Here is a 21,295-nt window from a genome sequence, read left to right as displayed (position 1 = left end):
TGGGCAAAACTCAGCGCACGTATTGGCTACGGAGGATGGCAAATGATTCTCCCGTCCCCTGCCTGTGGTGACAGGACAAGGGTCAAGGGTTTTAAACTGAACGAGGGAAGATGTAGACTAGATAGAAGTAAGACATGTGTTACACTGAGGGTGGTGAGACACTGGCCCAGGTTGCCCAGAGAGGTGGTCAGTGCCCCATCCCTGTAAACGCTCCAGGCCAGGTTGGGAATAGGGAGCTGGACGGGGCTCTGAGCAACCTGATCTAGTTGAAGATGTCCCAGCTCATGGCAGGGGGGTTGGACTAGGTGGACTTTAACGGTCCCTTCCAACCCAAACTATTCTATGGTTACACAAAATCCAGGCCACACGATGGTGCTACAGCCCCCACTGTCAGTCACATCGGAGGGACCCGGCGTTCCCCACAGATCTCTCCAGGCTGTCACGCTGTGGAGGGAAGGCCTCGTCTCCCAGCACAGCAACTGCCAGTGCCACTGCAGGGGGATGGGAAATGGGACAAATGGTGGGTTCGAGCCACCGTTATTCAATCCTTCCCTTAAAACCAGTGGAGTGCACAAAGCCATCACATCAGTGACCTGCACACAGAGCTGTGACTGTGTCACCAAAGGCATTTTACATGTACTAAATTAAACCGCAAACTGTTGATGAGACTGTGCTGACTACCTTGGAACTGCATCCTACATCCTTGCCGAGTGTCCTCCCTTACCATCTTCGTCATTGGTGACAGTTACGGTTGCCACGTCCATCTTCCCAATCCTAGCTCCACTCCAATGGTTTCCAAGCGGGCTACCAAGATAGACCTGGAACTGTTCTTCTGGTTCAAAGGCAGAATCGTCACTGATATAAACACTGCAGTTCTTCACCTGAAGCCAAGTAAGCCGGAGAGAACGGCAAACATTCATAAATCTGATGAAGCCACTTCAAGGCCTCACTGTACTTCGCTATCTAGGGTTTAATGTCCGAGAACTGTCAATCCTGGAAGAAACACTTCTATTTTTAAGACTGCTACTTCAGTGTGGATGAACCACAGTGTTACATGACGAGGCACAGCAGCGAAAACATCTACTTCCACAAACCGACAGCCCTCTGCCACAACAATCCCGAGTCCTGCTGACACAGAGGATTCGCATTTCATGTTTTAACCAGCTTTATCATGAAACAAACAACCCCTTCAACAACTTGCATATTTCCAGGACCAGAAGAATTTGTGACTTTAAGCATCTATGAGACCAGTTTGGACAGCCTCTGTCAGCTCCCTCTGACAACACAGAGTCGAGGAGGACATCTGAACCTCTCTCATCAATGGCTCTTCGTTCTCCCTAGAAGCCAGGTTCAGCTCACCTTCTCCCCTTTCAAGAAAGTGATGCGAGACTCCTCCGCATTTCTCCTCTCCGCGAAGTCCTCCGTGACCTCTGCTGTCTGGCTCTGGGTGTAGCACCTGACAGAGGACTCGTAGCTCAGGTCCCCGGTGCGGAAGATGGGGATGTGCAGAGTACCCTCCTTCTCCTTCACTGTGTACGTATCCCTGGTGAACTGCATGCTTGGTACTGCAGGAGGTAATAAAAAGAGTCAAGCAGCGTTGAAGCTCCACAGAGAGACAGGAGCTAATCGAGACACAAACCCCCTGGGAGAATAAATGGCTTCACTGTGCCTCAACGCAGGATTTGGTTTCAAACAAACAAGCGACCATTACTGCCATCAACCCTCTATAGAGCACAAGATCGAGACCCTGCAGCGCTTCAGAAAGAAGGCGTCTCTCCTTGTCACCTCTCAGGCACCTAACTTCAAGAGCTGACGAGACTTGTTCCTTCCCTATCGTTTTGGTGCCGTTGCAATGCGCTGGAGAACAAGACAGGGTTGGCCATACGGGGACGCTGTGTTTGCCAGGCATGTCAGGAAGGGATTACACCAGGACTCAGTCCTGCAATGGATGCTGTGTCTCAAAGCATTATCCTGCTGTCTGGGGACAGACACGGAACAAACGGCTCGCAGCAAAGAGGGCAGACCTCAACAAAAGATACAAAGGCAGAAACGATTAGAGACTACTACAGAGTTCGATTATACAGTGTGTGCTTTCCTTAGGCAAGCAAACGCGGGAGACGTTAAAACACAGGAGAAAGTAAACGTGCAGTGAGACTTTCTCACGTAGTAAGGGGGACTTTAGCTCCCAGAAAGCATGAAACAAGGACTGAGCTCTGAGCAGAGGAGGCAAAGCGTGGCTGAAAGTGCGGGAACGCTACGGGAAAATTCATTCTGCACTTCTGAAAACTCCAAGCTCTAGCGGCCAGTGAGGCATGGAAAGAAAGGGCAGACAAATGGAACGGGAGGATCCCAGGAAAACAGGCTAAATCCAGCCGAGAAACAACCTAACTCGCACTAGCCCCCTGCTGCGTGGAAGTGTTAAGGAAGAGGCCAGGATTGACCAGATACAGCTGCCACGGGTAACTCACCATCTTGGAAGATGTCATTAATGGCCACGACCGCTTGGAATGGCTTTGTCAGCTCGGCTCCATGGGGTGAGCTGAGATAAACAACGAATGTCTCCAGCCCTTCTATCACCGGGTACTGCGCATCGTCCAGGATTGTCAGAGTGCAGGACTAGAAGGAAAGCAGAAGTCTTGCTTTTAGAGACGCAAGGTTTTCACCCTTCCCGGCACTCACAGTTGGGTGTCCAATGTAAAGTCATTACGTCAGGCCTTTTCTGAACTCATTAATCAACGGAAACGACGTTCTAGATAAATCCGGCACATCACTTCAGAGAACAGGCAGCCATCTTTATCCTGGGAGAGGTGGCCTGACCGAATCTTTTCCGGCTGAAGTGCTGATCAGGTGTGGGTCTGTGCCTGGCAGATTCATTAACAATTCTCAAGTGGCCCCGAGACGATTTTCAAAACCGGCACATGGCAAACACGGAGCACACACATAAACAGGAGAGAAGTGTCACCAGACAGAGCAGACTCATCAGGAGTCACAGTGGCCTCTCACCTCTTCTGTCTTGCCCGGCCTGAACTCTATTTTTCTGGAGCTGGGGACATAATCGATTCCCGGGCTGGCAGACGGAGGGTCTGACGTCCGAGTGGCACACCACACCGAGACGGGGGTTGAGAGATCAGGTCCCTGCCGGAGGACTGGAATCTCTATGTTCCCTGCATCACCAGTTGCATGTCAAAGAGAACCAAGATGAGAAAGCAGCCACGCACCACAAAACCGCTCCTCTCCCTTCAGCATGCCCTTCTCCCTTCACCACCGCTCCCGCACCCAGGCTATTGCGGAGAACAACCCCCAGCCTTCCCCACAGGGGCAGAGGGAAGAAACAGCCCCCTGTTCCTCCTCACCTGCGGCCTCACTGACGGTAAAAGTAGCATTCCCCAGGAACACTGTAGAGGCATCGTTGGGACCACCGATGAAGACGCTGGCTGAAGCCCGGCTGCCAATGCGTGCGTTATCTGAGGCATCGGCCAAGACGATCTCAAACTCCTCTTCTTCTTCGTATTCACTGTCATCGATCAGCGTAACGTCACACGTCGTCACGGTGACACCCGGACCAAAAACTATGCGGCTGTCATCCGCCATCCCCCGGGACTTGAAGTCGGAGCCGGATTCCAGCATATAAAGGCTGCTTCCCTTGGCTGATTTGGGGACAGTGTAGCAGACGGCAGACACAGTGCTGCTGGTATCCCCTGAGACACAACAGAAAAAAACTCAAGGCTATGGAAATATTTTAACTCCATAAAGCTACGGATATATTTTAATTCCATAAAGCTATGGAAATATTCTTACTCTATTTGGTGGGGACACCACTCACTTAAATAATAAAGCAGCATTCAGAAAAGAGGGAGAGGAGTGAAAAAGAACACCATCCCTGCTCCTAAACTTGCATAAAAGCTGGCTTAGGTCTGACTTCCAGGAAGGCACCCTCCAAATCTGCGCTCTTGGTTACTGTGATCAGGAAACGGGTGGCACTTGCCTCTTAAAGAACATACAGGACAGTGTTAGGGTCCACAGAAAACACAGTATCCAGATGATAGAGAAGCTGCAAGTAAATACAAGGGTTTGCTCCTGCTCATGCTGGGAGGAGAAATGAATCCAAAAGTCAGGAGCTTTAACTGCGTTGGTGAATCTTACAGCAGAGCTGGGAAAGATAAAAAAACCCCAAACATCTGCCCTGTTGTGGTGGCTTGTCATTTCAGTTGCGCCACAAAGCTACTTCCAAAAAATCAAAGAATCACCCCAAAATCATAAACAAATCCCAAGGAACACCACTTGTTTTGGGGGTCACTGTTATTTGCCTGCCGCAGGAAGCAGTCGTTTGCCTGAGCCCGGCAAAGGTATATAGTGCAAAGACTCCTCGGCAGCTTTGCAGTAATCCTCGTCATGCGATAAAAGACTGCAGAATAAAGCACAGAATTAAAATCCAAGCTCTAGGCAGCCCCACATAGTTCACAGTCTGTCCGCAGGGGCTTCAGTTCTCTCTGTCCCCAGTTTACTGTTGGCCACAGTCTCCAGGGCTCCCCATCTGCTCTCTCTGCCGAGTGGGTTCAGACTCCGCACGTCTCACCCACAGCAGTGCCTGCGGAGCTGCTTTCCCTCCCTCCCGTGCCACAGAGCACCAGGGAGCACAGGAATTAGATATTAAGAAATTTTTCACTGTGAGGGTGGTGAGCCCCTGGCCCAGGCTGCCCAGAGAAGCTGTGGCTGCCCCATCCCTGGAGGGGTTCAAGGCCAGGTCGGACGGGGCTTGGAGCAACCTGGGCTGGTGGGAGGTGTCCCTGCCCAGGGCAGCGGGGTAGGACTGGATGGGCTTTAAGGTCCCTTCCCACCCAACCCATTCTATGATTCTATGAAAGTCATTCTGCCTGGCTCAACCCACCTTTCCTTTCAACAGGAGCAGAGAAAAAGCCATCGCTCTCGCTGACGTGGTACGTCTTCCTGTCGAACTGCAGGGTGGGCTCGTCCTCTGCGTCCATGATGGTGACCGTGGCCCGGGTGACGTTCCCCAGCAGAGCATAGGCTGGCATGCTGAGCTCCACGGCGAAGCTCTCCGTGCTCTCAAAGACGTTGTCATCGTTAATGACGATGGTGCAGGCCTTGGTGTCCTCCCGCTCCTCAAACTGCACCTGGAAGGCAGCGAGTGGCCTGCTCTCTTCGGACTGGGCTCTGAAACTTTCTGTCCCTCCTGCCTTACCCTGGCCTGAGTCACATACCCTGGGCACGGGTGGCATCAGACACAGACCTTCACCAAGGGTAAATGGCTGGGGGAGGTCAAAGGCAGCAGCAAAGGCAGTGCACAGCCCCCTGCCCCCTAATTTCAGTCATGGTTTTAGCCCTTTGCATGATGAGGAATGACATTCCTGCTCAGGGCAGCCTGGGACACTTGCGGTCTGTCAGAACACTGCTGCAAAGTGTGTCTGCCAACACAAGAAAACTGGTGAAACCTCTTCTGAAAGCAAAGAAACCACTAATTTTTAGAAAGGAAATCATCTCCTTTGTGTATTTATCAGTTCTTTCATCCAGGCTTGATGGCCTGCACGGTTTAGGGTGGCTATTAGGAAAAATTTCTTCACAGAATGGGTTATCAAATATTGGAACAGGCTGCCCAGGGAAGTGGTTGAATCACCGTCCCTGGAGGTATTTAAAAGACGGGTAGACGTGGTGCTTAGGGACATGGTTTAGTGGTTTTTGGCACTGTTGGGTTGATGGTTGGACCTCTGAAAGGTCCTTTCCAACCATGACAATTCTATGATTCTATAGTCAGACCTTCCCTCTCCTGGTGTCCCCAACCTACCTGCCCTGCGTACTCCACGTAGTCCTGCTCTCCTGGCTGCGAACCGGAGCTGGAGGTGGCCGTTCCCTGCTCAGTGCGGCACAAGACAATCGCGTACTGGTTGAGGTTACCAATCCGCCTCACGGTGACGCTCACAGAGCCTGCGCTCTCTCTGACGTTGTAGCTGGAAATGTTATCAAGCAGATACAAATAACAGGCTGGGGAGCAAACCCTATGTCTTCACGCTGATGCAGAGCACCACAGACTCAGGCTGACTGTGGCCTCCATGCAAAATCCAAGGGACGCTAATAAGCAGGGTCTTGGGCAGATGGCAGCTATTCCGCAACCCTACTCCCCGGTTTAACCCAGCTGGGTCTTCTTCTTGCTGACGCGCACATGAGTTCCCACTTCCACGCTGGCTGCTGTTGCCCTCTCCCCAAAATCAACAGCGTTAATTCAACAGGAATGCCACGTGTGGTGCTACAGTGCACAGCACTGCGACCTCCGTCCTGATGGGGCGCCAGCGAAATACAGGCAGAAATGATGGTAACTGCCCCAGAATTTCATTTCCATGCTGTAGGTCCAATGACATATGACAGAGCTCAACCTGCCCCGCTCCAGGTAAGAGCCCAACCGTCAGAAGAGTGCTGTAAAGCCCATGCCATTTACCTGGTGTACGTAAAGCTGAGGAGAGACCACTGGACGTGGAAGATGTTGCCGCTGACCACATTGGGTTTGCTGTCCTTCACTAGGAACTGAAAGCTGTCCACGGTCTCCTGAACCTTCTCCTCGTGCATCACGTACCGAATGAGGCCTTGGTTCACGTCCTCTGCAGGGAGGAGACATCCGATGAGCCAACCCAGGACTTCAACGCAGTTTTAAAGATGAGCGGTGCCGAGACATGCATCTGCATGGCCGCAGGGATCGGGTTCTCCGCACACCCTTTATGCTGCAGCAGCTTTTCTAACTTCCTTGGTCTTACCTGTGGTGGAAGCCAGCCTACAAGCTGTGACAAGACATTCCCTCGATAGTCTAAACATCGACCAGACCTTGTGATGATTAGATCCACATACAGTACCTACAACTCCTCTTTACTGTCCCGAGTCAAATCTCCAGCTCTAACAAGTCTGGAGAACCTGGGTGTGCTACGGGACACGGGCTGGCATCTCTACGAAATTACAGGATTTCTGCAATCGAGAGCTAAGTTCAATTCTTATTTTTGACACACCTCTGAGATCTCCCCCTTGTCTTCTCCCCTCCCACCTTTTCTTCTTCCCCACACACAAGCTGTTTTGACAAACTGAAGCGGCTGAAGGGAAAAAGCAACAATACACAGCCCAACTTCCATACCCTGCGTAAAGGTGGTCACAGTTGTCCCCGGTTTCAGCTTGTTCTCCACGTAACCGTTTCTGGGACCAGTTGTTATCTCATAGATCAGCTGTTTGTCATCTGTGTCAGGGTCCGTCGCCAGTAATTCCTTCTTAGTGATTAGATTGGTTGCCTGGATTAAAGCCAAACCAAGGGAGTAAAACTCTGGAGATCCAGCAGTGCAAGCCTGATTGACCGTTCATCCAAAAAGCCCAACCATCCCTCTGTCAAACAGTGCTCCACGAGGGAAAAGCTAGGGGATGTAAAAGCACAGAGCACACAGCACAGGAAGGGTTCACATTCTGCCTCACATCTGCTTTGTTTAATAAAAAAAAAAAAAAAAGAAAAGAGACATTGTGGCTCAAAGAAAAGCAAATCCAGAACAAGCTGCCCAGCCCTATCGATCTGGGGCTAAAAGCTACGACAAATATTTGGGTTTCACCCGGAAACCGCTGCTCCGTGAACTGTGCTGATGCTCAGGTGAGGCCTGGCTTTGCCCAAAACATTTGCAAACCGCCTCGAGCTGAACGATTCGCTCAGGACAGTTCATGCTGCTTTAGCGTGCCTGCACTAGTCCTCCTTCAAATGACCTCACAGGGATGTGCCTCAGTTCCACCACATTTTGCCTTCTCTTTAAAAAGAAACCAGCTTTAAGAACAGGAGAAAAAGGAGAATTGAGCTGCCTGAGGCTGCAGGAGTGCTTTTTCTGCAGTCAGGAATTTGAGCTGAGATAGCCACTTCTTAATGCAATTTCCTACTACAGCGTCTTCTAACCCTTTTTCCTGGGAAGAACTGAAGTATTTCTTTGCAATTAACGCCGGGTCCTCAAAAGCAGGCGTGAGAGTTTCCGGGGGTTTTGTTCGAACGTCAGCAAAACGAAGGCGCGTCACAGCAAGAAATCCCTATGCCGCATTTCTTGGAAAGCCAGATATCTCTGCCATGGCTGCTGCGGCACGTAATCAAGACTTCTCTGCCACCAGCAAAGCTGAAAACAGACCGCCCTGGGGAGGAGGGACGAGGGGCAGGACGTGTCCACCCAGGTTCTTGTGCAAGAACCAAGAAGAGCCAGGCTTGGCGGTCCTGCTGATGTAAGGGAAGGAGGTGACCCAGGAAGCAATTTAGTGCCCTGGAGCCACGGTTTAGCTAATGGAGCTGCAGGGCAGGCATCCCTGCACACCTCTGCCTTTTCCAAGAGGCACAGAGGGACACCAGTGCTCTGTCACAAAAATAAAAATGCTGAGGGCTCAGGAGGTTCTCTCGTGAAGCTCCTTCTCCTGGAACAGCCAGAGGAACAAACTAAGCAAGCAGTTACCTTGCCATCCACGTACTCCAGCCACTGCAACCCCAGGTTGGTGACGACCCTGGGTGTCCCATCATCCACAGAGAGAATGTCCACTTTGAAGCGCTGCGGTGCTGTTGTCACAACCTGACAGAAGTTCAGAGAGACAGATGTTACTTTGGGAGTCGAAGCCTCATCCACCGTATTACCAATTTTGCTCCCTTCAGCTCCGTTGGGATCAAGGTCCTGCGGTGAGTTTGCACACACAAGGGCTGGTACACCAGGGAAAAAGCGTGCGGCAACACATAACTGAGAATACTCAGCTTTTACCTTCAGCGGAGCGACAGCAGCTAAGTCTCCCCTTCTCTGAGAGGAGGTAGTTTTCTATTAGCTATAGAAGATCTTCCTCGCATCCCTTCTCCTCCCCTTACCTTCTTCCCCCCGTCCTCCATAATGAAGAAGGGATTGGTGCCATCAGACACAGTGAAAGTGAAGCGATCCTTCAGCGAGTTGCTGCCATCATGACTGTAGCTGATGCGGTTCTGGTAGATGTCGTCCATTGTGAAGGTGGTGGCTTGGTGGTAACGCTGCCCATTGCTGGTGTGTTCAATCAGGCCGTGCCGAGGGGGCTGCACGACGGTGAACGTAATAGACTCAGCCTGCAGCAAGGAGACAGAGTGGCAAAGCTGACGATCTGAGCCCAGGAACAGGGCAGGCAGGTCCTGCCAGTTCGAGATACTTGGAGAAGGACTCTACGCCCAGACAGCTTTCCTTGCGCGGTGTTTCCAACCAGGGGTTGAAACGCGGCACCGTGCGCTGAATTGGTTCATCCTGAGGCCTGCCCTGTCTTCATCTACAAAATAACCCCAGTCAGGGAGAGCTATGCCAGAGCCATCACACCAAACTATTGGTTCGGCTGGTCTGAGACGGCTCCCGCCTTCCTGACAACCCCTTGAACACAAGAGCAGTCCCCCATTTTTGCAGCCATTCTAAGCAACGTGCCCCTTGTCACTTCTGTCGGGGTGGAAGCAGCGAGAACCTTTGGGGCAGGATCTTTGGCTCAGGGCAATAACCGGCAGCCAGGAGCTCTCTTGCTGCGGGGAAACTGCGGCGCATGAGGCAGAGCCAACGTGACACCTGAGACAGACCCAGGAGGAGGAGGAGGAAATGTCATTTTCACCTGTGCTAGCTCAGTGTCAAGGCTAGGCATAAGCTGAGTTCAAATCCACAGAGAGAAGGTGGGACAGGGCAAGCATCAGCTCTTATCACAACTTCTAAGTGTTCTCCACGCAGGTTTGTTGCTTATGTGTCTGAGAGACGCCCCAGATGACGCCGTTTCTCAAGCCAGGGCTTTGCTTCGCTCACGCACTCACTCATTCATCTGTTTATATACAAACTGGGCCTCCCACAAGCTGTTTGTTTGATGTTGGGATCAGACGGGGTATGATCACAGGGAGAGACGACACTCCCCGGAATCTCTCTCTTTGAACACAAGCCCATTTTGCGGATAGCCCAGATGTGCGGCAGAAGAGGGGAGGGAGGAGGCGAGGGGGAGTCCTGCCTTACCTCTGTGTCAGCGTCTGTTGCTTTAAGCTCAAACTCTGTGATGGTTTTTCTCACGCCTTCCTGAACTGTCATCCCCAGGCTTTGCACTATGGGTAAGGAGTCATCCACAGGGTTTATGGTGATGTCAAATGTCTGGCTCACCTGGAACAGGAGGAAAAGCCTCTCTTGACGAATTCAGCCTACCAAGAGCACAACTCCATTGAAACAGCAGACCACCGTGATGCACTGAGTTTGGGTCACTTTGGTTTGGCCTTGTTTAGTAAGTAAACAAGAGCTTCTAAGTTCAGATCTTGTGAACGTGGCCTCTTCTATCCCTCCCCACTAATTTATCCTTCCTCTTTCTGTGATATTTATGGATACGCCCTTTCCCCTCGCTCCCTCATTCTCCTTTGTCCCTCTCCCTCTATTTGCAGCTATGACTCTTCCCTTTCAGACAGTAGGAAGGAGACATTTCTCAAGGGTCTAACTGTGCTTCTGGGTACGTTGTCAGTGCGCTGGATCAAAGCTGAGCTCCAGGAGCAATTGGCAAGCAGATGAAAACCAGGCACGAAATCTTAGTATGCCACTCTCATGACGCTACATCTCAGGTGGCTTTCCTTCCCAGGGCTTGCTCCCTTCCCTGTGGTACCTAAGATCTCTCGCAGCAGGGGAAGTAAGAGCTCCCACCATTGCCAAACGACAAGCCCACAGGCGGCTTGTTTCATCTCCTTTGCTACGTGTAACTGTCTCTTGCAAGCACGCAAGAGGAAAACTGAGTCCCATCGCATCCTGCAGAATCAGCAGCCTGCTCTGACTCAGGCAAAAAACCGTGCTGAGACTCACCTCGTTCGTTCCATCAGACACAGAAAAGGTGAACGCATCCGTATGCTTTTCGATGTCACTGGTGTGGACGTACTGGATGCTGCGAGAGGCCAAATCTGCCTGGCTGAAAGAACTAATTCTTGTCCCTAGAAAAAGAAAAAATAGGGGAAAATGTGCAACAGAAAAAGCGAGGCAGGGAAAAATACAGGGAGCTGGACATATCTAGCCATAAGCACTCAGTCTTGGCCTGTTCTGCTCCAATTCAGGCTGTACCATGAAGCTGAGCTGAGCCAGGGATTTAGCTGGCACAGAGCCTCCTGAAATTCTGCTCAACAACTTGTAAATTAACGTAGCGGCAATGCTTCTGCAAAAAGCAGCGTAGACTTCTTCCCAAACTTACAATTTTAGAAAGGCACCTCACACTGCCAGGAGACCCTGTTGGGGACGGGTGGGCCTCTCAGGGCAGAGAGCGAGAGAGAAGCTGTGAGAAAAACAGTAGATTTAACACTTGGATTTTCACTCCTGTTCAGGCCTGATCTAACCAGGGCATCACTGAGTATGGGCAAAAAATTTCCCGGCCTCACAGCAGTTTTCAAAAATGCCTTTAAAGTCTCTGCTCTCTCTTCCCCTCCTTGCGCCCCTGCATTTAGACAGAGTAAGCCCCACTTTCAACGCTGACTTCTTTTGTGACATCTTTACAGGTCATTAGGTGTGACGCGGACACAGAAAGGTACCCGACAAGCATTTTAAAAAGCATTTGAGCCTTTAAGTCTCATTGCTGCGTTCGACAGTCCTACTGCTCTTAACAGCCACCAAAAGCCCGACAAAACGTTTGTCACCACTTTATCACGCTAAACGGCTACTGACAAGTATTGGCCACACTACAAAAGACACCGGGATCTGATATAAATAAATGAGCCCAAACTGGATGATTAGCCGAGGTTTCCTCAGGGCTCATTAGCTTTAGAAGTCCGTGTTCTCTTTTGAAGACTCCAGTACTCTCTCCCTAAGTTTAGGTCATTTAAATCACGAGAACTCTTTCACAGTGTGCGACTCTGTATCTTTTTTTAGTCCATCGCAGACATGAAAAAGCACAGAAATCAGAATCATCACATAACAGGAGGAATAAAATCCTTAATCAAGCTCTTTCAGGTCTCTGAAGGACAAGATTCACTGTTAAGTTTGCAATTTAGACAAAAATATTGCAAGTTCTTAATTTTCTCTCAGCAGGGGGTTTGCCGATTATAACTTTGATTCATTATTCCTACCCTTCCAACGCGTTCGCCAGAGGACAGCTTACACCGTGAGAAAATGAGGCAAACCACGCACTAAATCTCAGCTGTACAGGGTCTGTCTGCATCTTGAAAACATACAGCAGATATTTCCGCTTTCGCTTCATGTTAATGAGAGATCTAATTCTAAGAAGAAATATAGTCTTAGATGAGTATGATCTAAATCAGAAGAGCGTATTTTATGACAGCACAGATTTAGACAAATTAATCAGAGAGGGGTAGGACAGTCATACTGTCAGTGGGCATGGAAGGCAAATCTAAAATTCAGATCACATTTGCGGGTAATCCTTTTCCGAGTTTCACAGGATTGACTGATATCCCCTCTCCGAACTACCAGAATTCATTATCCAGCGTATCCATCTCGCCACAACTAAAACTAACCCTGTGGTTAGTTCCCTTCCTCTCTCCAAAGCTGGGAAAAGAGGCTGGTGTTTCGGGATGAAGGGCCATACTGGTCAAAAGGGGACTGAAAGCAAGTTGTCTGTTCACCAAGGTGGGCTCTATTACCATGGACACAGGGGATGGATTATTCTGGGAGTTGTCCTGGATGTGGTCACGGAAATGGCTGAAGGTTTGTCCGCAGCAGTAAGTCCTGAAAGAGGAGATTCACACAGCGGCCAGCGGGACTGACCCGCCAACTCCACCAGGCAAGGTTCCCGTGGGGCATAAACTCACGCAGAGGCTGAATAAATCCTCATCTGTGATTACTGGGCTGCCTTGTCTCCACTCACCCTGTTCTCCACCTCTCTGGGCTAACGACCATTTGATTTCTATCGGGAAACATAACCCTTCGCTGCTGCCTCCAAGCACGTTTTTTCTGCAGTGACCCTGGGGGGTTTAAAAGCCCCTCCGGCGCTTTTCTGCTAGGAGTAACCAAGCGGGTAAAATACCACCCTGCTTACCTGGGGAGGCCACACGCTCCAGGCGCCCCAGCTGCGGCTGCCTGGTGAGCTTGTACTGGAGCTGGGTGGGCTCACTGTCCTGGTCAGTGGCAGAGAGCTGCAGGGTTGTGATCGTCTTCGCCGAGTTCTCATCCAAGACCAGCCCTTTGTTAGCGATGATGGAGGGGGGAAATCTGTTCTCTGAAAGGGTTAAATGCAAAGCTGAGTCAGGAGACAGCCACCCTCCTTTCCCTGCTGTTATCCAAACCAGGTACTTGTGCTCAAGCAAAAAAAGCAAAAGACAACATACACAAAAACACCTCCCAGACTGCTAATTCCAAAACAGGTACTCTGGGCCTCGGCATTAATCGAGGGGATGGCAACATTATAAAGTCTTAAAGACAATCTAGACAGTATGAAGATACTAAGGGGAATTTTTCTACCTATTCCACTGAGTTTGTCAGAAGCCAAAGAACTAATCCTTACGTCCATGAACTCTCCCCATGCCCCAAACTTGAATTAACCGCAAATAAAAAGTGCATCTCAAGAATGACATCTTAACTTGCAGGACACGTGGCACGGGCACCTATGAAGGCCTCAGCTCTCAGCAAAGAAAACATAGCTTCAGCACTATCTTTTACCTAACACAGTAATATAAAAAACCTGGTCCGTCAGTTTGTTGCCGTCTGCATCGATCACATCAAAGGTGAAGGTGAAATTTCCGCCAGGATCCCCTTTCTTGTGACTGTACACCACTTGTCCTGGAGAGAGGGACAGGAGAAAAGAGGTGGTTTATTACAGGCTGCACCATTTAATCCTTAGTTTGGAACAAGGCTGGCACCACAGGCCGAGGGACCTGGGGCTTGACAGAGCTCCTGGATTTGGATTTCATTACTTTTTCTCTTTATGCTTTTTCTCCCGCTGAGAGAGACTTTCTTTAACACTTGCTTAACGATACGTGTTTCTGCTGTAACATAACAACCTTATCTTCTTTCTTTCCCTCCCCTGCTTCAAGTCATCCTCCTCCGCTCAAAAAGATCACAGAATCACAGAACATCTCAAGCTGGAAGGGACCCATAAGGATCATCGAGTCCAACTCGCTGTGCCTCGCAGGACTACCTAAGACGGCCACATATTACTCGCCATGATTATCTGAAGTCAAGCACTCTCACCTTTATTTATATCAGCCTGGGTGAAACTTTTGACAGGTCCTTCGACAGAGATCTGGACTGGATTATCGATTTTGGTCAACTGCAGATGCCCCACGCTGGGATCTCTCTTCATGACAAATCTGATCGTCGTGTCATCTGAATAAATAGCTGCTGCTCTCAAGTGCTGATCTGTGAGGTGTGCTGCAGAGCCTGGACCACAGAAAGGAAGACCACAAACAACTTCAGGCCAGTCCAGTTAAATGACTGGTTTAGACTGGACCATACAGCAATACCAAGCAATACCATTCTCCCTCTCCCCGTACCAGCTGGGAGCTGCAGGTTCCTGTTGGCAGCTAACGTGGGGGGCTGCTTCTTCGGCAGGTCCATGGAGAACTCCAGCCTCCCCGTCTGCCTGTAGAGACCGTCCGTGATGGAGAAGCCAAACTCATCTGTTTGTGCTGCCGCACCGCTCTGAGTATAAACGATCAGCTCATCCAAAATGTCCTGGTAGGTGAAGGATGAGCCCATGGACAGCACACGTCCATGCTCCGGGGGCTCCGTGGCAGTCTGCCTCCTGCGGAGATGACCTGACAAATAGATGGATGAAAATTATGGGGAGAAGACAGCCGGCTGGGGACTTTTTCCATGCCAGCTCACAGAGGCGGACGTAGCCTTACCGGCAAAACTGAAGGAAGTTACCTGCTTATTGCCAAAACTGGTAAGAATTTGGCTACAGAGATGAGAGGTGAAAAAGGGAGCAGAGCCCTCACTAGTTGAACATGACTCTAGCCGTCACTTGACACACTGCAGATAGACACCAGGTGCTCAGCTCTTTGGAACTGAACCCCGCAATAGGAAATGGGGTAACACAAAAGGGAACTTCCCAGGGAAATGCGTGCAGTCCCCCTTCCTCCTCTCCCACAAACAGCCAGGGACATCTCCCAAAGAACAGGTCTGTTCTGAAACACAATCTTTCTGCGGCTGCTGCTCCAAACGCAGACTAAATGTGCTTTACACACATACGCCAGGCTCCTCTCTCAGCTATAAAGACACACGGACACGGACGCACAAAGACATGCTCTCTCGCTCTCTCTCTCAGCCCCCCCAAGCTTGTCAGGACTTACCACGTTCAGGACTTTTGGTCACCACGATGACAAGCTCGCTGTTCTGGGTGTCCAAGTCCTGCAGGTTGAGGGAGGCGTTGGTAACCACCACACCCGAGCCCTCACGCACTCTCACAGGCTCCAGCACCATCTTTGGGGGCTCATCGTTCCGCCGCTGCACGGGTCCCAAAGGCACACAGTCAAAAAAGGGAAACGGCCAAGGGGAAAAGACCGCTGCCTCCCTGAATGAAATACAGGCTCCCGAATGACAGTACTGGTGCTGATATCCATTAATGGGCTACACCAGCCTCTCCAAATCTATCCAGCATCTTTTAAAGAGGGAGGAGACATCTGAAAAATAAGCCCTGGGGAAGACACTGCGACGCACAACTCTGGCGTCACAGGGGAATTACGGGGCTGCACTAGGGGAAGCAAACAGATAGGAGGAAGGAAACTCCCTTTAATCCCCTTCCCACAAAGGAGTGCGCAAAGCTTGCGCTTTAAAGGGCATGTGTCTGTGGGAAAGGAGAGGGCTCTGGCAGCCACTGAGCACAGACGTACCTGAATTGTGATGTTGATGCTCTGCAACTCAGACTGGCCAAAGCTGTCGCTCACGTAAAAGCTGAAAACATCGCTTGTTGGCTCGATGCTCTCATGGACGCTCTGGAAGTAGTAAATGCTGTTCTCTAGAACATCTCGAAGGGAAAAGGATGCGTCTCCGGTCACAGCAGACTCACTCTGCGGGCCAAAACTCTCACCTGCAAACCAGAGCGCTGCCAGTGAAAGGCTGTTCAATTCACTGACGAACTAAAAATAAAAGCAGCAGGATCAGGAGAAGAATGGCACACTGTGAAGGGTGCAGAAGGATGCCCGTTCCTACAACACGGCTTTCACACATCTTGTGACCTTTGCAGAAAGGAACATCTGCTGCCTTAGAGCAGGCATTAGGGAAGCTGCAGTTTTATGTGTAATACAAGCAATGCCACGTCCCAGAATTACTCAGGCTTTCTTCAAAGATGAGACAATGGCTGATGTGCCATCTGGCCTCAAAATAATCTCTACCTCCAGCTCCACCTTGCAAAACTAAGTCTTACGCTTAAGAAAACCACCCAGCCGTTGCCTATATTCAAGGAGAGAGGCTCACCATTACCAAAATGGCACAAACCGGAGTTCATTCATAGGCCACAATTAGGAGGGATGATGTGTAACGATTCTCAACCTGTGCTCTCCAGAAGAAAGGCAATCACGGTTGTAACAAGCCACTAGACTGGCAAATCCACAGTGATATTTTAAAAAGGTGAGTTATGATTTAAGTCAAACGATATATGCCACTCCTGTTAGGACAGCACGCAGGATTAAGCAGACAAGTCTCCTGGAGGAACATCTTTGCACAATATGGTAGAAATCCTACCTTTTCTTGATAATGCAATGAGAAAAGAGAACGTTACTGGCCACGCTCTGCCACAGCTCTCGCAGCCTTAAAGCTTGCTGGGACATTTAGAGGGATTTAGCAAAGTTTGTTCTGTGTAATGAGGACAGCCAAAATAAAGCATGATGAAAATACATCACATGGGCTTGTAGAAGCTTTTCATGTCCCAATCTCACAACATTGACCAGTCTGGAACAAACAACAATTAGGAGGAAATGCTCCCCAGAGACACTTTATCTCCTAACGCTGATCTCACGAGCTCTTTATGATCAACCGACGCCAACCAGCACCGCACCGAGGAACTGCGGTGAGCCAGATTAGAATGTGCTCCAGCACGGCAATTCCTACGTTCCCTTGCATTAGCCATGAGGAAGAAGAGTTAGCCAAGCACTTTACCTGTCTTAGTGTTTTCAATGTAGCCATACATAGGCAGAGAGATAACTGTGACCTTCAGGTCTTCCTTGGCAGCAGTATCATAATCAGCAGCTAAGTGGTGATGGGCCAGCAGTGGGACCCTGCCCGCCTCATCCACCTGGAAAGCAAAAGCAGGTGACAGAACTACTGGAAACACACACAACACACAGCTACACACAAATGGTTACTGAACAAGTCTGCCTCTATGGAAGAGGCTTGTCCGGTCTCCGAAGTCCTGCCCTGTCCTCCCCTAGATCTGTTAAGCACGAAATCAGCTGGAAGGTGAGGTGGGACGGGAAGAACAAAGCTTGCCTGGCCCCCAAGAGGAGCCTGCGAGTGCTTTTGCGGGGCAAGAAGAGAGCTGGCAGAGTCATGCTGACCTCTTGGGAGGCGAGATCTGCATTTCTTGTTGAGCAGAGCCTTTTGAAGGCAAGGGATGGGGAATGCAAAGCTGAAAAGGTGGGAGATGACTTCAAAAGGCTTTGATAAGGAGTCTGAAATGCTGCGTATCACTCCAAAGCACCAGATGTTTTCAGACTTGTCTTTGCTCATTTTTTACATGCAAGCTGGGGAAATAAGGGGCAAAATATTAAACAGGAGGAAGGGAGACTTGTTCCACTGATGTCAACAGGACACCCTAGGGAGAACCCATCTCCTGACTGGAACAGATGTAAGAAGGTAAGGTTCAGGGATGCAGCCTTATTGTCAGCCTTCTCTGGTCTCCAAGTAATTTGTTAACCCTTTGCCCTCACAGGATTGCACGCACGACACCGTGTTTCTTCTGTGATTTCCCCTCAGTTCAGGAAAGCTGTTCAGTTCCTCACATCTACGACATTCTTGTCACGGTTCCCAGTATCCTGGGTAGCCACTTACAGTGATATGGTCAGCAAAAGCAAGGAGCGACGGCGTGGTTTGGGCAGGCGTGATAGTGACGGTGAACATCTGTCTGTCCAGCCGGTTGTTATCAGCATCCAAAACAGCGAAGTGGAAGATGTCCGTAACTGGCTGATTGCTGGTCTCAAACGTGGTGGAGTAGCTGGGGAAGACAGAACGCGATCTGGGTCAGGGAGTCTCACTGCCAGTCAGGCAAATACATCTCATCTCTGCATTCAGGGGTTTTCGGTGCCGCCCACCTAAAGTATCACCACGACACTGCGGATACAGAACAAATTCCCATAATCTGAAGCCGCACCAATTGCTGGCATTTCAGACATGCACAAACACCTAATTCCGCAGGCGGGAAAGGCTCTCATTTATAATCTCACAGGATACCAGGGCCAAGAAAGGGAAAAATATCTTTGATACACTGTACTAACATAATATAGCCCAGAGATCCCTGCGGAAAGCCCTCTCAGCTTTTAACTGGCACAGCTTGAAGGAGAATAGCTCTTTGATACCTGATCCGCTGGTTGTTGATGTCTTCCATGGTGAAATTATAAACCTTGGAAAGCTCTTCGTCGTGAGAGCCAGACATCCGTAAGAGGGTGCCGTATGCAGGCAGAGATATTAACTGGATTCTTATCTCTGAGTCAGGAGAATTGTTGTCCTAAACATGAAGGAACAAACCAAACCAAATCAAGACAAGATTAGCTTTTGTTTCCCTCCACTAAAAATGGGAGGAATAAGATGTTTTATAGGGAAATACATCAAGCTAGCTGGGTCAGACCCACAGCTGATGAATATTAAATGAAGCTCTCTTGATGAGAAGAGACTCCATTGGCTTGACATCCTCAGAATCTACCACAAAATGTCTTTTTATCTTCTCTCAGCTCACAGAGTTTTTTCTGTGTGTCTTTGTATCGCATCAGCACAATCTCCCAGACATAAACGTGGTATTTTTGTTTTCGAATCCGGATTTTCGAATGGACTGTTGGACCATTTATGTAATAGGCATTTCCTGATTCCAGATAAAGCGAGCCAAAATTTAGCTGATGGCTGGCACAGGGAGGAACTGTTGCCCACCAGTGCTTCAGCGACACAAAGCTAAGTTCAGTTCTTAGTAAAACAAGGGTTAATGAGGAGCAATGCTGCAAAAGCCAGATTCAAATCAAACTAAAAGCCAATTTTTGGCTCTTTTTAACTACATTAAATACAACCATCTCTATGACATCGCAACTCAGATGTCATCTTTCTTCTAGAAGTTTTTGTTGGTTGCCTGAAAGAGAAGACCCAAAGCAGAAATTATCGTATCCTCAGCGTACGGGTCAGGAACGAAATCCTCTTTTCCCCAACTGTTCTCTTACTCAGATTAAACCTGAAGAGCTCCCTTGTCAGCCCTCCTCCTTCCGAGGAGAACAGGACAGTCCCCAGCCTTGTATCCAGACTGATCCCTTGGAAAAAGCATTCACCTGCCTTCTTATCCCAGCTCACCCCCTGCAGTTCCCTCATCACCTCTGACAGCTACTACCTGAGGTGTCTCCAGCCTCACACGTGCACTGCAATCTCTCCTCCCTCCTCGCTAAGGGGAGCACATCTGCATACCTGAAACCCGCTGCTACTGCCTCTGCTGCTAAACCATCTGCGAGGAGTAAAACACCTTGCCTTCCACCAGCAGGACAACCCTTGTACAACACGCAATCCCTGCAACCAACTCCAAGCTACCGAAGAGCGCAGCATCTTGGGTCGCTTAAACCTCCCCCCTTCAAATACGTCCAGAAAAAGAACCAGGCAATTTTGGAAGGGAGGCGAGGGGGAGGAAATTTTCAAGGGATTAGCACTTAGCAAATCCATGTGCTTTCTTAGCGAGTCTGTTTTGATACTAAAATCTAGGATTAACTCAGTTCTCATGTTTAGCGTGGTGGTTCACCTCTGTTACAGCCAAACAGGGAGAGCCTTAAATCCCTGCATGACGAAGGAGTCTATTATCCCCTTTTTGGCAGCAGTTGTCAGGACACAGACACAACTCGAGTTCTCTGCCGAGAATCCACGCCGAAGGCAGAGAGGTGAGTGTGGCGAAGGGTTTGGAAAGGGAGCTGGCAGCATTCACCGGGTTTAGAAACAGATGAAAGCTTACAATATAAGCGAGGTGCAATCGAGAGAGAGTCACAGAGCTTTTACTAGCCACGGTGACTGCCAACAAGCAGCCCGGGGCTGGCTGCGGTCCGTTGTTATCCAGCAGGGACACTTCCACCCTCAGCACTGTGGTCACTGTGGTGACACCGTCGGTGACAGAGATTTCCATGCTGTCCTCTGCTGCTGCTGAACCATCGTGCACGTACTGCAGAGCATTTCGAGTGACGTCCTCGTAGGTGAAGGTGTCACCTTCCCCAAAAGAAAATGCACAAGTCAGAAAGATTCTGTTCAGAGCAACACTCCAATTCAAGTGACCTAAGGCCCCGATTTAGTGAAACACTTCATCACGTACGAAACTGGCATTTAATACCAACCTTACAGGGATGTGAGTTATGAAGACATTTATGAAGGAGCTAGTATATATGCAGGGCAGAGGAAAAGCTGTAACCTTCACAGTTCCACAGGCACAGCGACTCTTTGCGGTTCTCAGGGAGCGCACAGATCCTGCTTTCTTCCCAGCTGCTTTGTAAGCTCATGCCTGTCATAGCTAGGTAAAGCTTCCCTCTCCACCTCTTCTGCTTGCGCTGCTCTCCTACAGACAACACTTGTTCATCTGATCACACACTGGGAAGTGCTGCCACCAAAATCAACAGTGAAACTCCACAGGAGCTTTCGACTGCGGGGTCACAACAGGTTTACATGGACTTCAGTGGAAACGTTCACTACGTTACTTCACCAAATTACTTCAGATATAACTTACCAGGTAAAACAAAACATCCCTTTTGATCTGCCAGAGCTGGCAGATGTTATCGCTAGACCACTCTCCATTGTCTTTGCAAGGTCATGGGGAACAGGAGAGGTGCCTGAGGACTGGAGGAAGGCTGACATCACTCCAATCTTCAAAAAAGGCAAGAAGGAGGACCCAGGGAACTACAGGCCGGTTAGTCTCACCTCTGTCCCTGGGAAAGTAATGGAGCGACTCATTCTGGATGTCGTCTCCAAACACATAGAGGAACAGGAAGTTATTGGAAGTGGTCAGCATGGATTTACCAAGGGCAAATCATGCCTGACCAATCTGATAGCTTTCTATGATGTTATAACGGGTTGGCTGGATGAGGGGAGAGCCGTAGATGTCATCTACCTTGACCTTAGCAAGGCTTTTGACACTGTCTCCCATAACATCCTCATTAGGAAGCTGAGGAAGTATGGGCTAGACG

The 21,295-nt window shown here is 49.7% G+C and overlaps 1 protein-coding gene across 6 annotated transcripts in view; it reads right to left on the bottom strand.

The window, feature by feature from the left end:
* Positions 1–21,295, bottom strand: part of FRAS1 (Fraser extracellular matrix complex subunit 1) — a 167,765-nt gene that overhangs the window by 13,322 nt on the left and 133,148 nt on the right. For 4 of the 6 annotated variants that reach the window (XR_008466567.1, XM_054202557.1, XM_054202558.1 and 1 more), the window contains 23 exons: positions 20,080–20,327; positions 18,464–18,612; positions 17,940–18,102; positions 17,049–17,184; positions 15,785–15,981; positions 15,245–15,398; positions 14,444–14,707; positions 14,142–14,330; positions 13,611–13,730; positions 12,991–13,170; positions 10,818–10,942; positions 9,996–10,136; positions 8,861–9,088; positions 8,463–8,576; positions 7,133–7,283; positions 6,452–6,611; positions 5,804–5,966; positions 4,889–5,135; positions 3,354–3,698; positions 3,004–3,164; positions 2,469–2,616; positions 1,360–1,565; positions 725–881 (listed from right to left, as the gene is read on the bottom strand). Coding sequence is in view for 5 of the 6 variants with exons in the window: in XM_054202557.1 (XP_054058532.1) it covers positions 725–881; positions 1,360–1,565; positions 2,469–2,616; positions 3,004–3,164; positions 3,354–3,698; positions 4,889–5,135; positions 5,804–5,966; positions 6,452–6,611; positions 7,133–7,283; positions 8,463–8,576; positions 8,861–9,088; positions 9,996–10,136; positions 10,818–10,942; positions 12,991–13,170; positions 13,611–13,730; positions 14,142–14,330; positions 14,444–14,707; positions 15,245–15,398; positions 15,785–15,981; positions 17,049–17,184; positions 17,940–18,102; positions 18,464–18,612; positions 20,080–20,327 (4,146 nt within the window). In the remaining variant the exon portion in view is untranslated. Of the gene's footprint in view, positions 1–724; positions 882–1,359; positions 1,566–2,468; positions 2,617–3,003; positions 3,165–3,353; positions 3,699–3,985; positions 4,052–4,888; positions 5,136–5,803; positions 5,967–6,451; positions 6,612–7,132; positions 7,284–8,462; positions 8,577–8,860; positions 9,089–9,995; positions 10,137–10,817; positions 10,943–12,990; positions 13,171–13,610; positions 13,731–14,141; positions 14,331–14,443; positions 14,708–15,244; positions 15,399–15,784; positions 15,982–17,048; positions 17,185–17,939; positions 18,103–18,463; positions 18,613–20,079; positions 20,328–21,295 lie in introns of those variants that run through there. The other 2 variants (XM_054202560.1, XM_054202561.1) reach the window with 2 other exon arrangements.

Source organism: Rissa tridactyla, chromosome 5, assembly GCF_028500815.1.
Source record: "Rissa tridactyla isolate bRisTri1 chromosome 5, bRisTri1.patW.cur.20221130, whole genome shotgun sequence".
Taxonomy (NCBI): Eukaryota; Metazoa; Chordata; class Aves; order Charadriiformes; family Laridae; genus Rissa; species Rissa tridactyla.
This window is presented reverse-complemented; position numbering and strand designations above follow the sequence as displayed.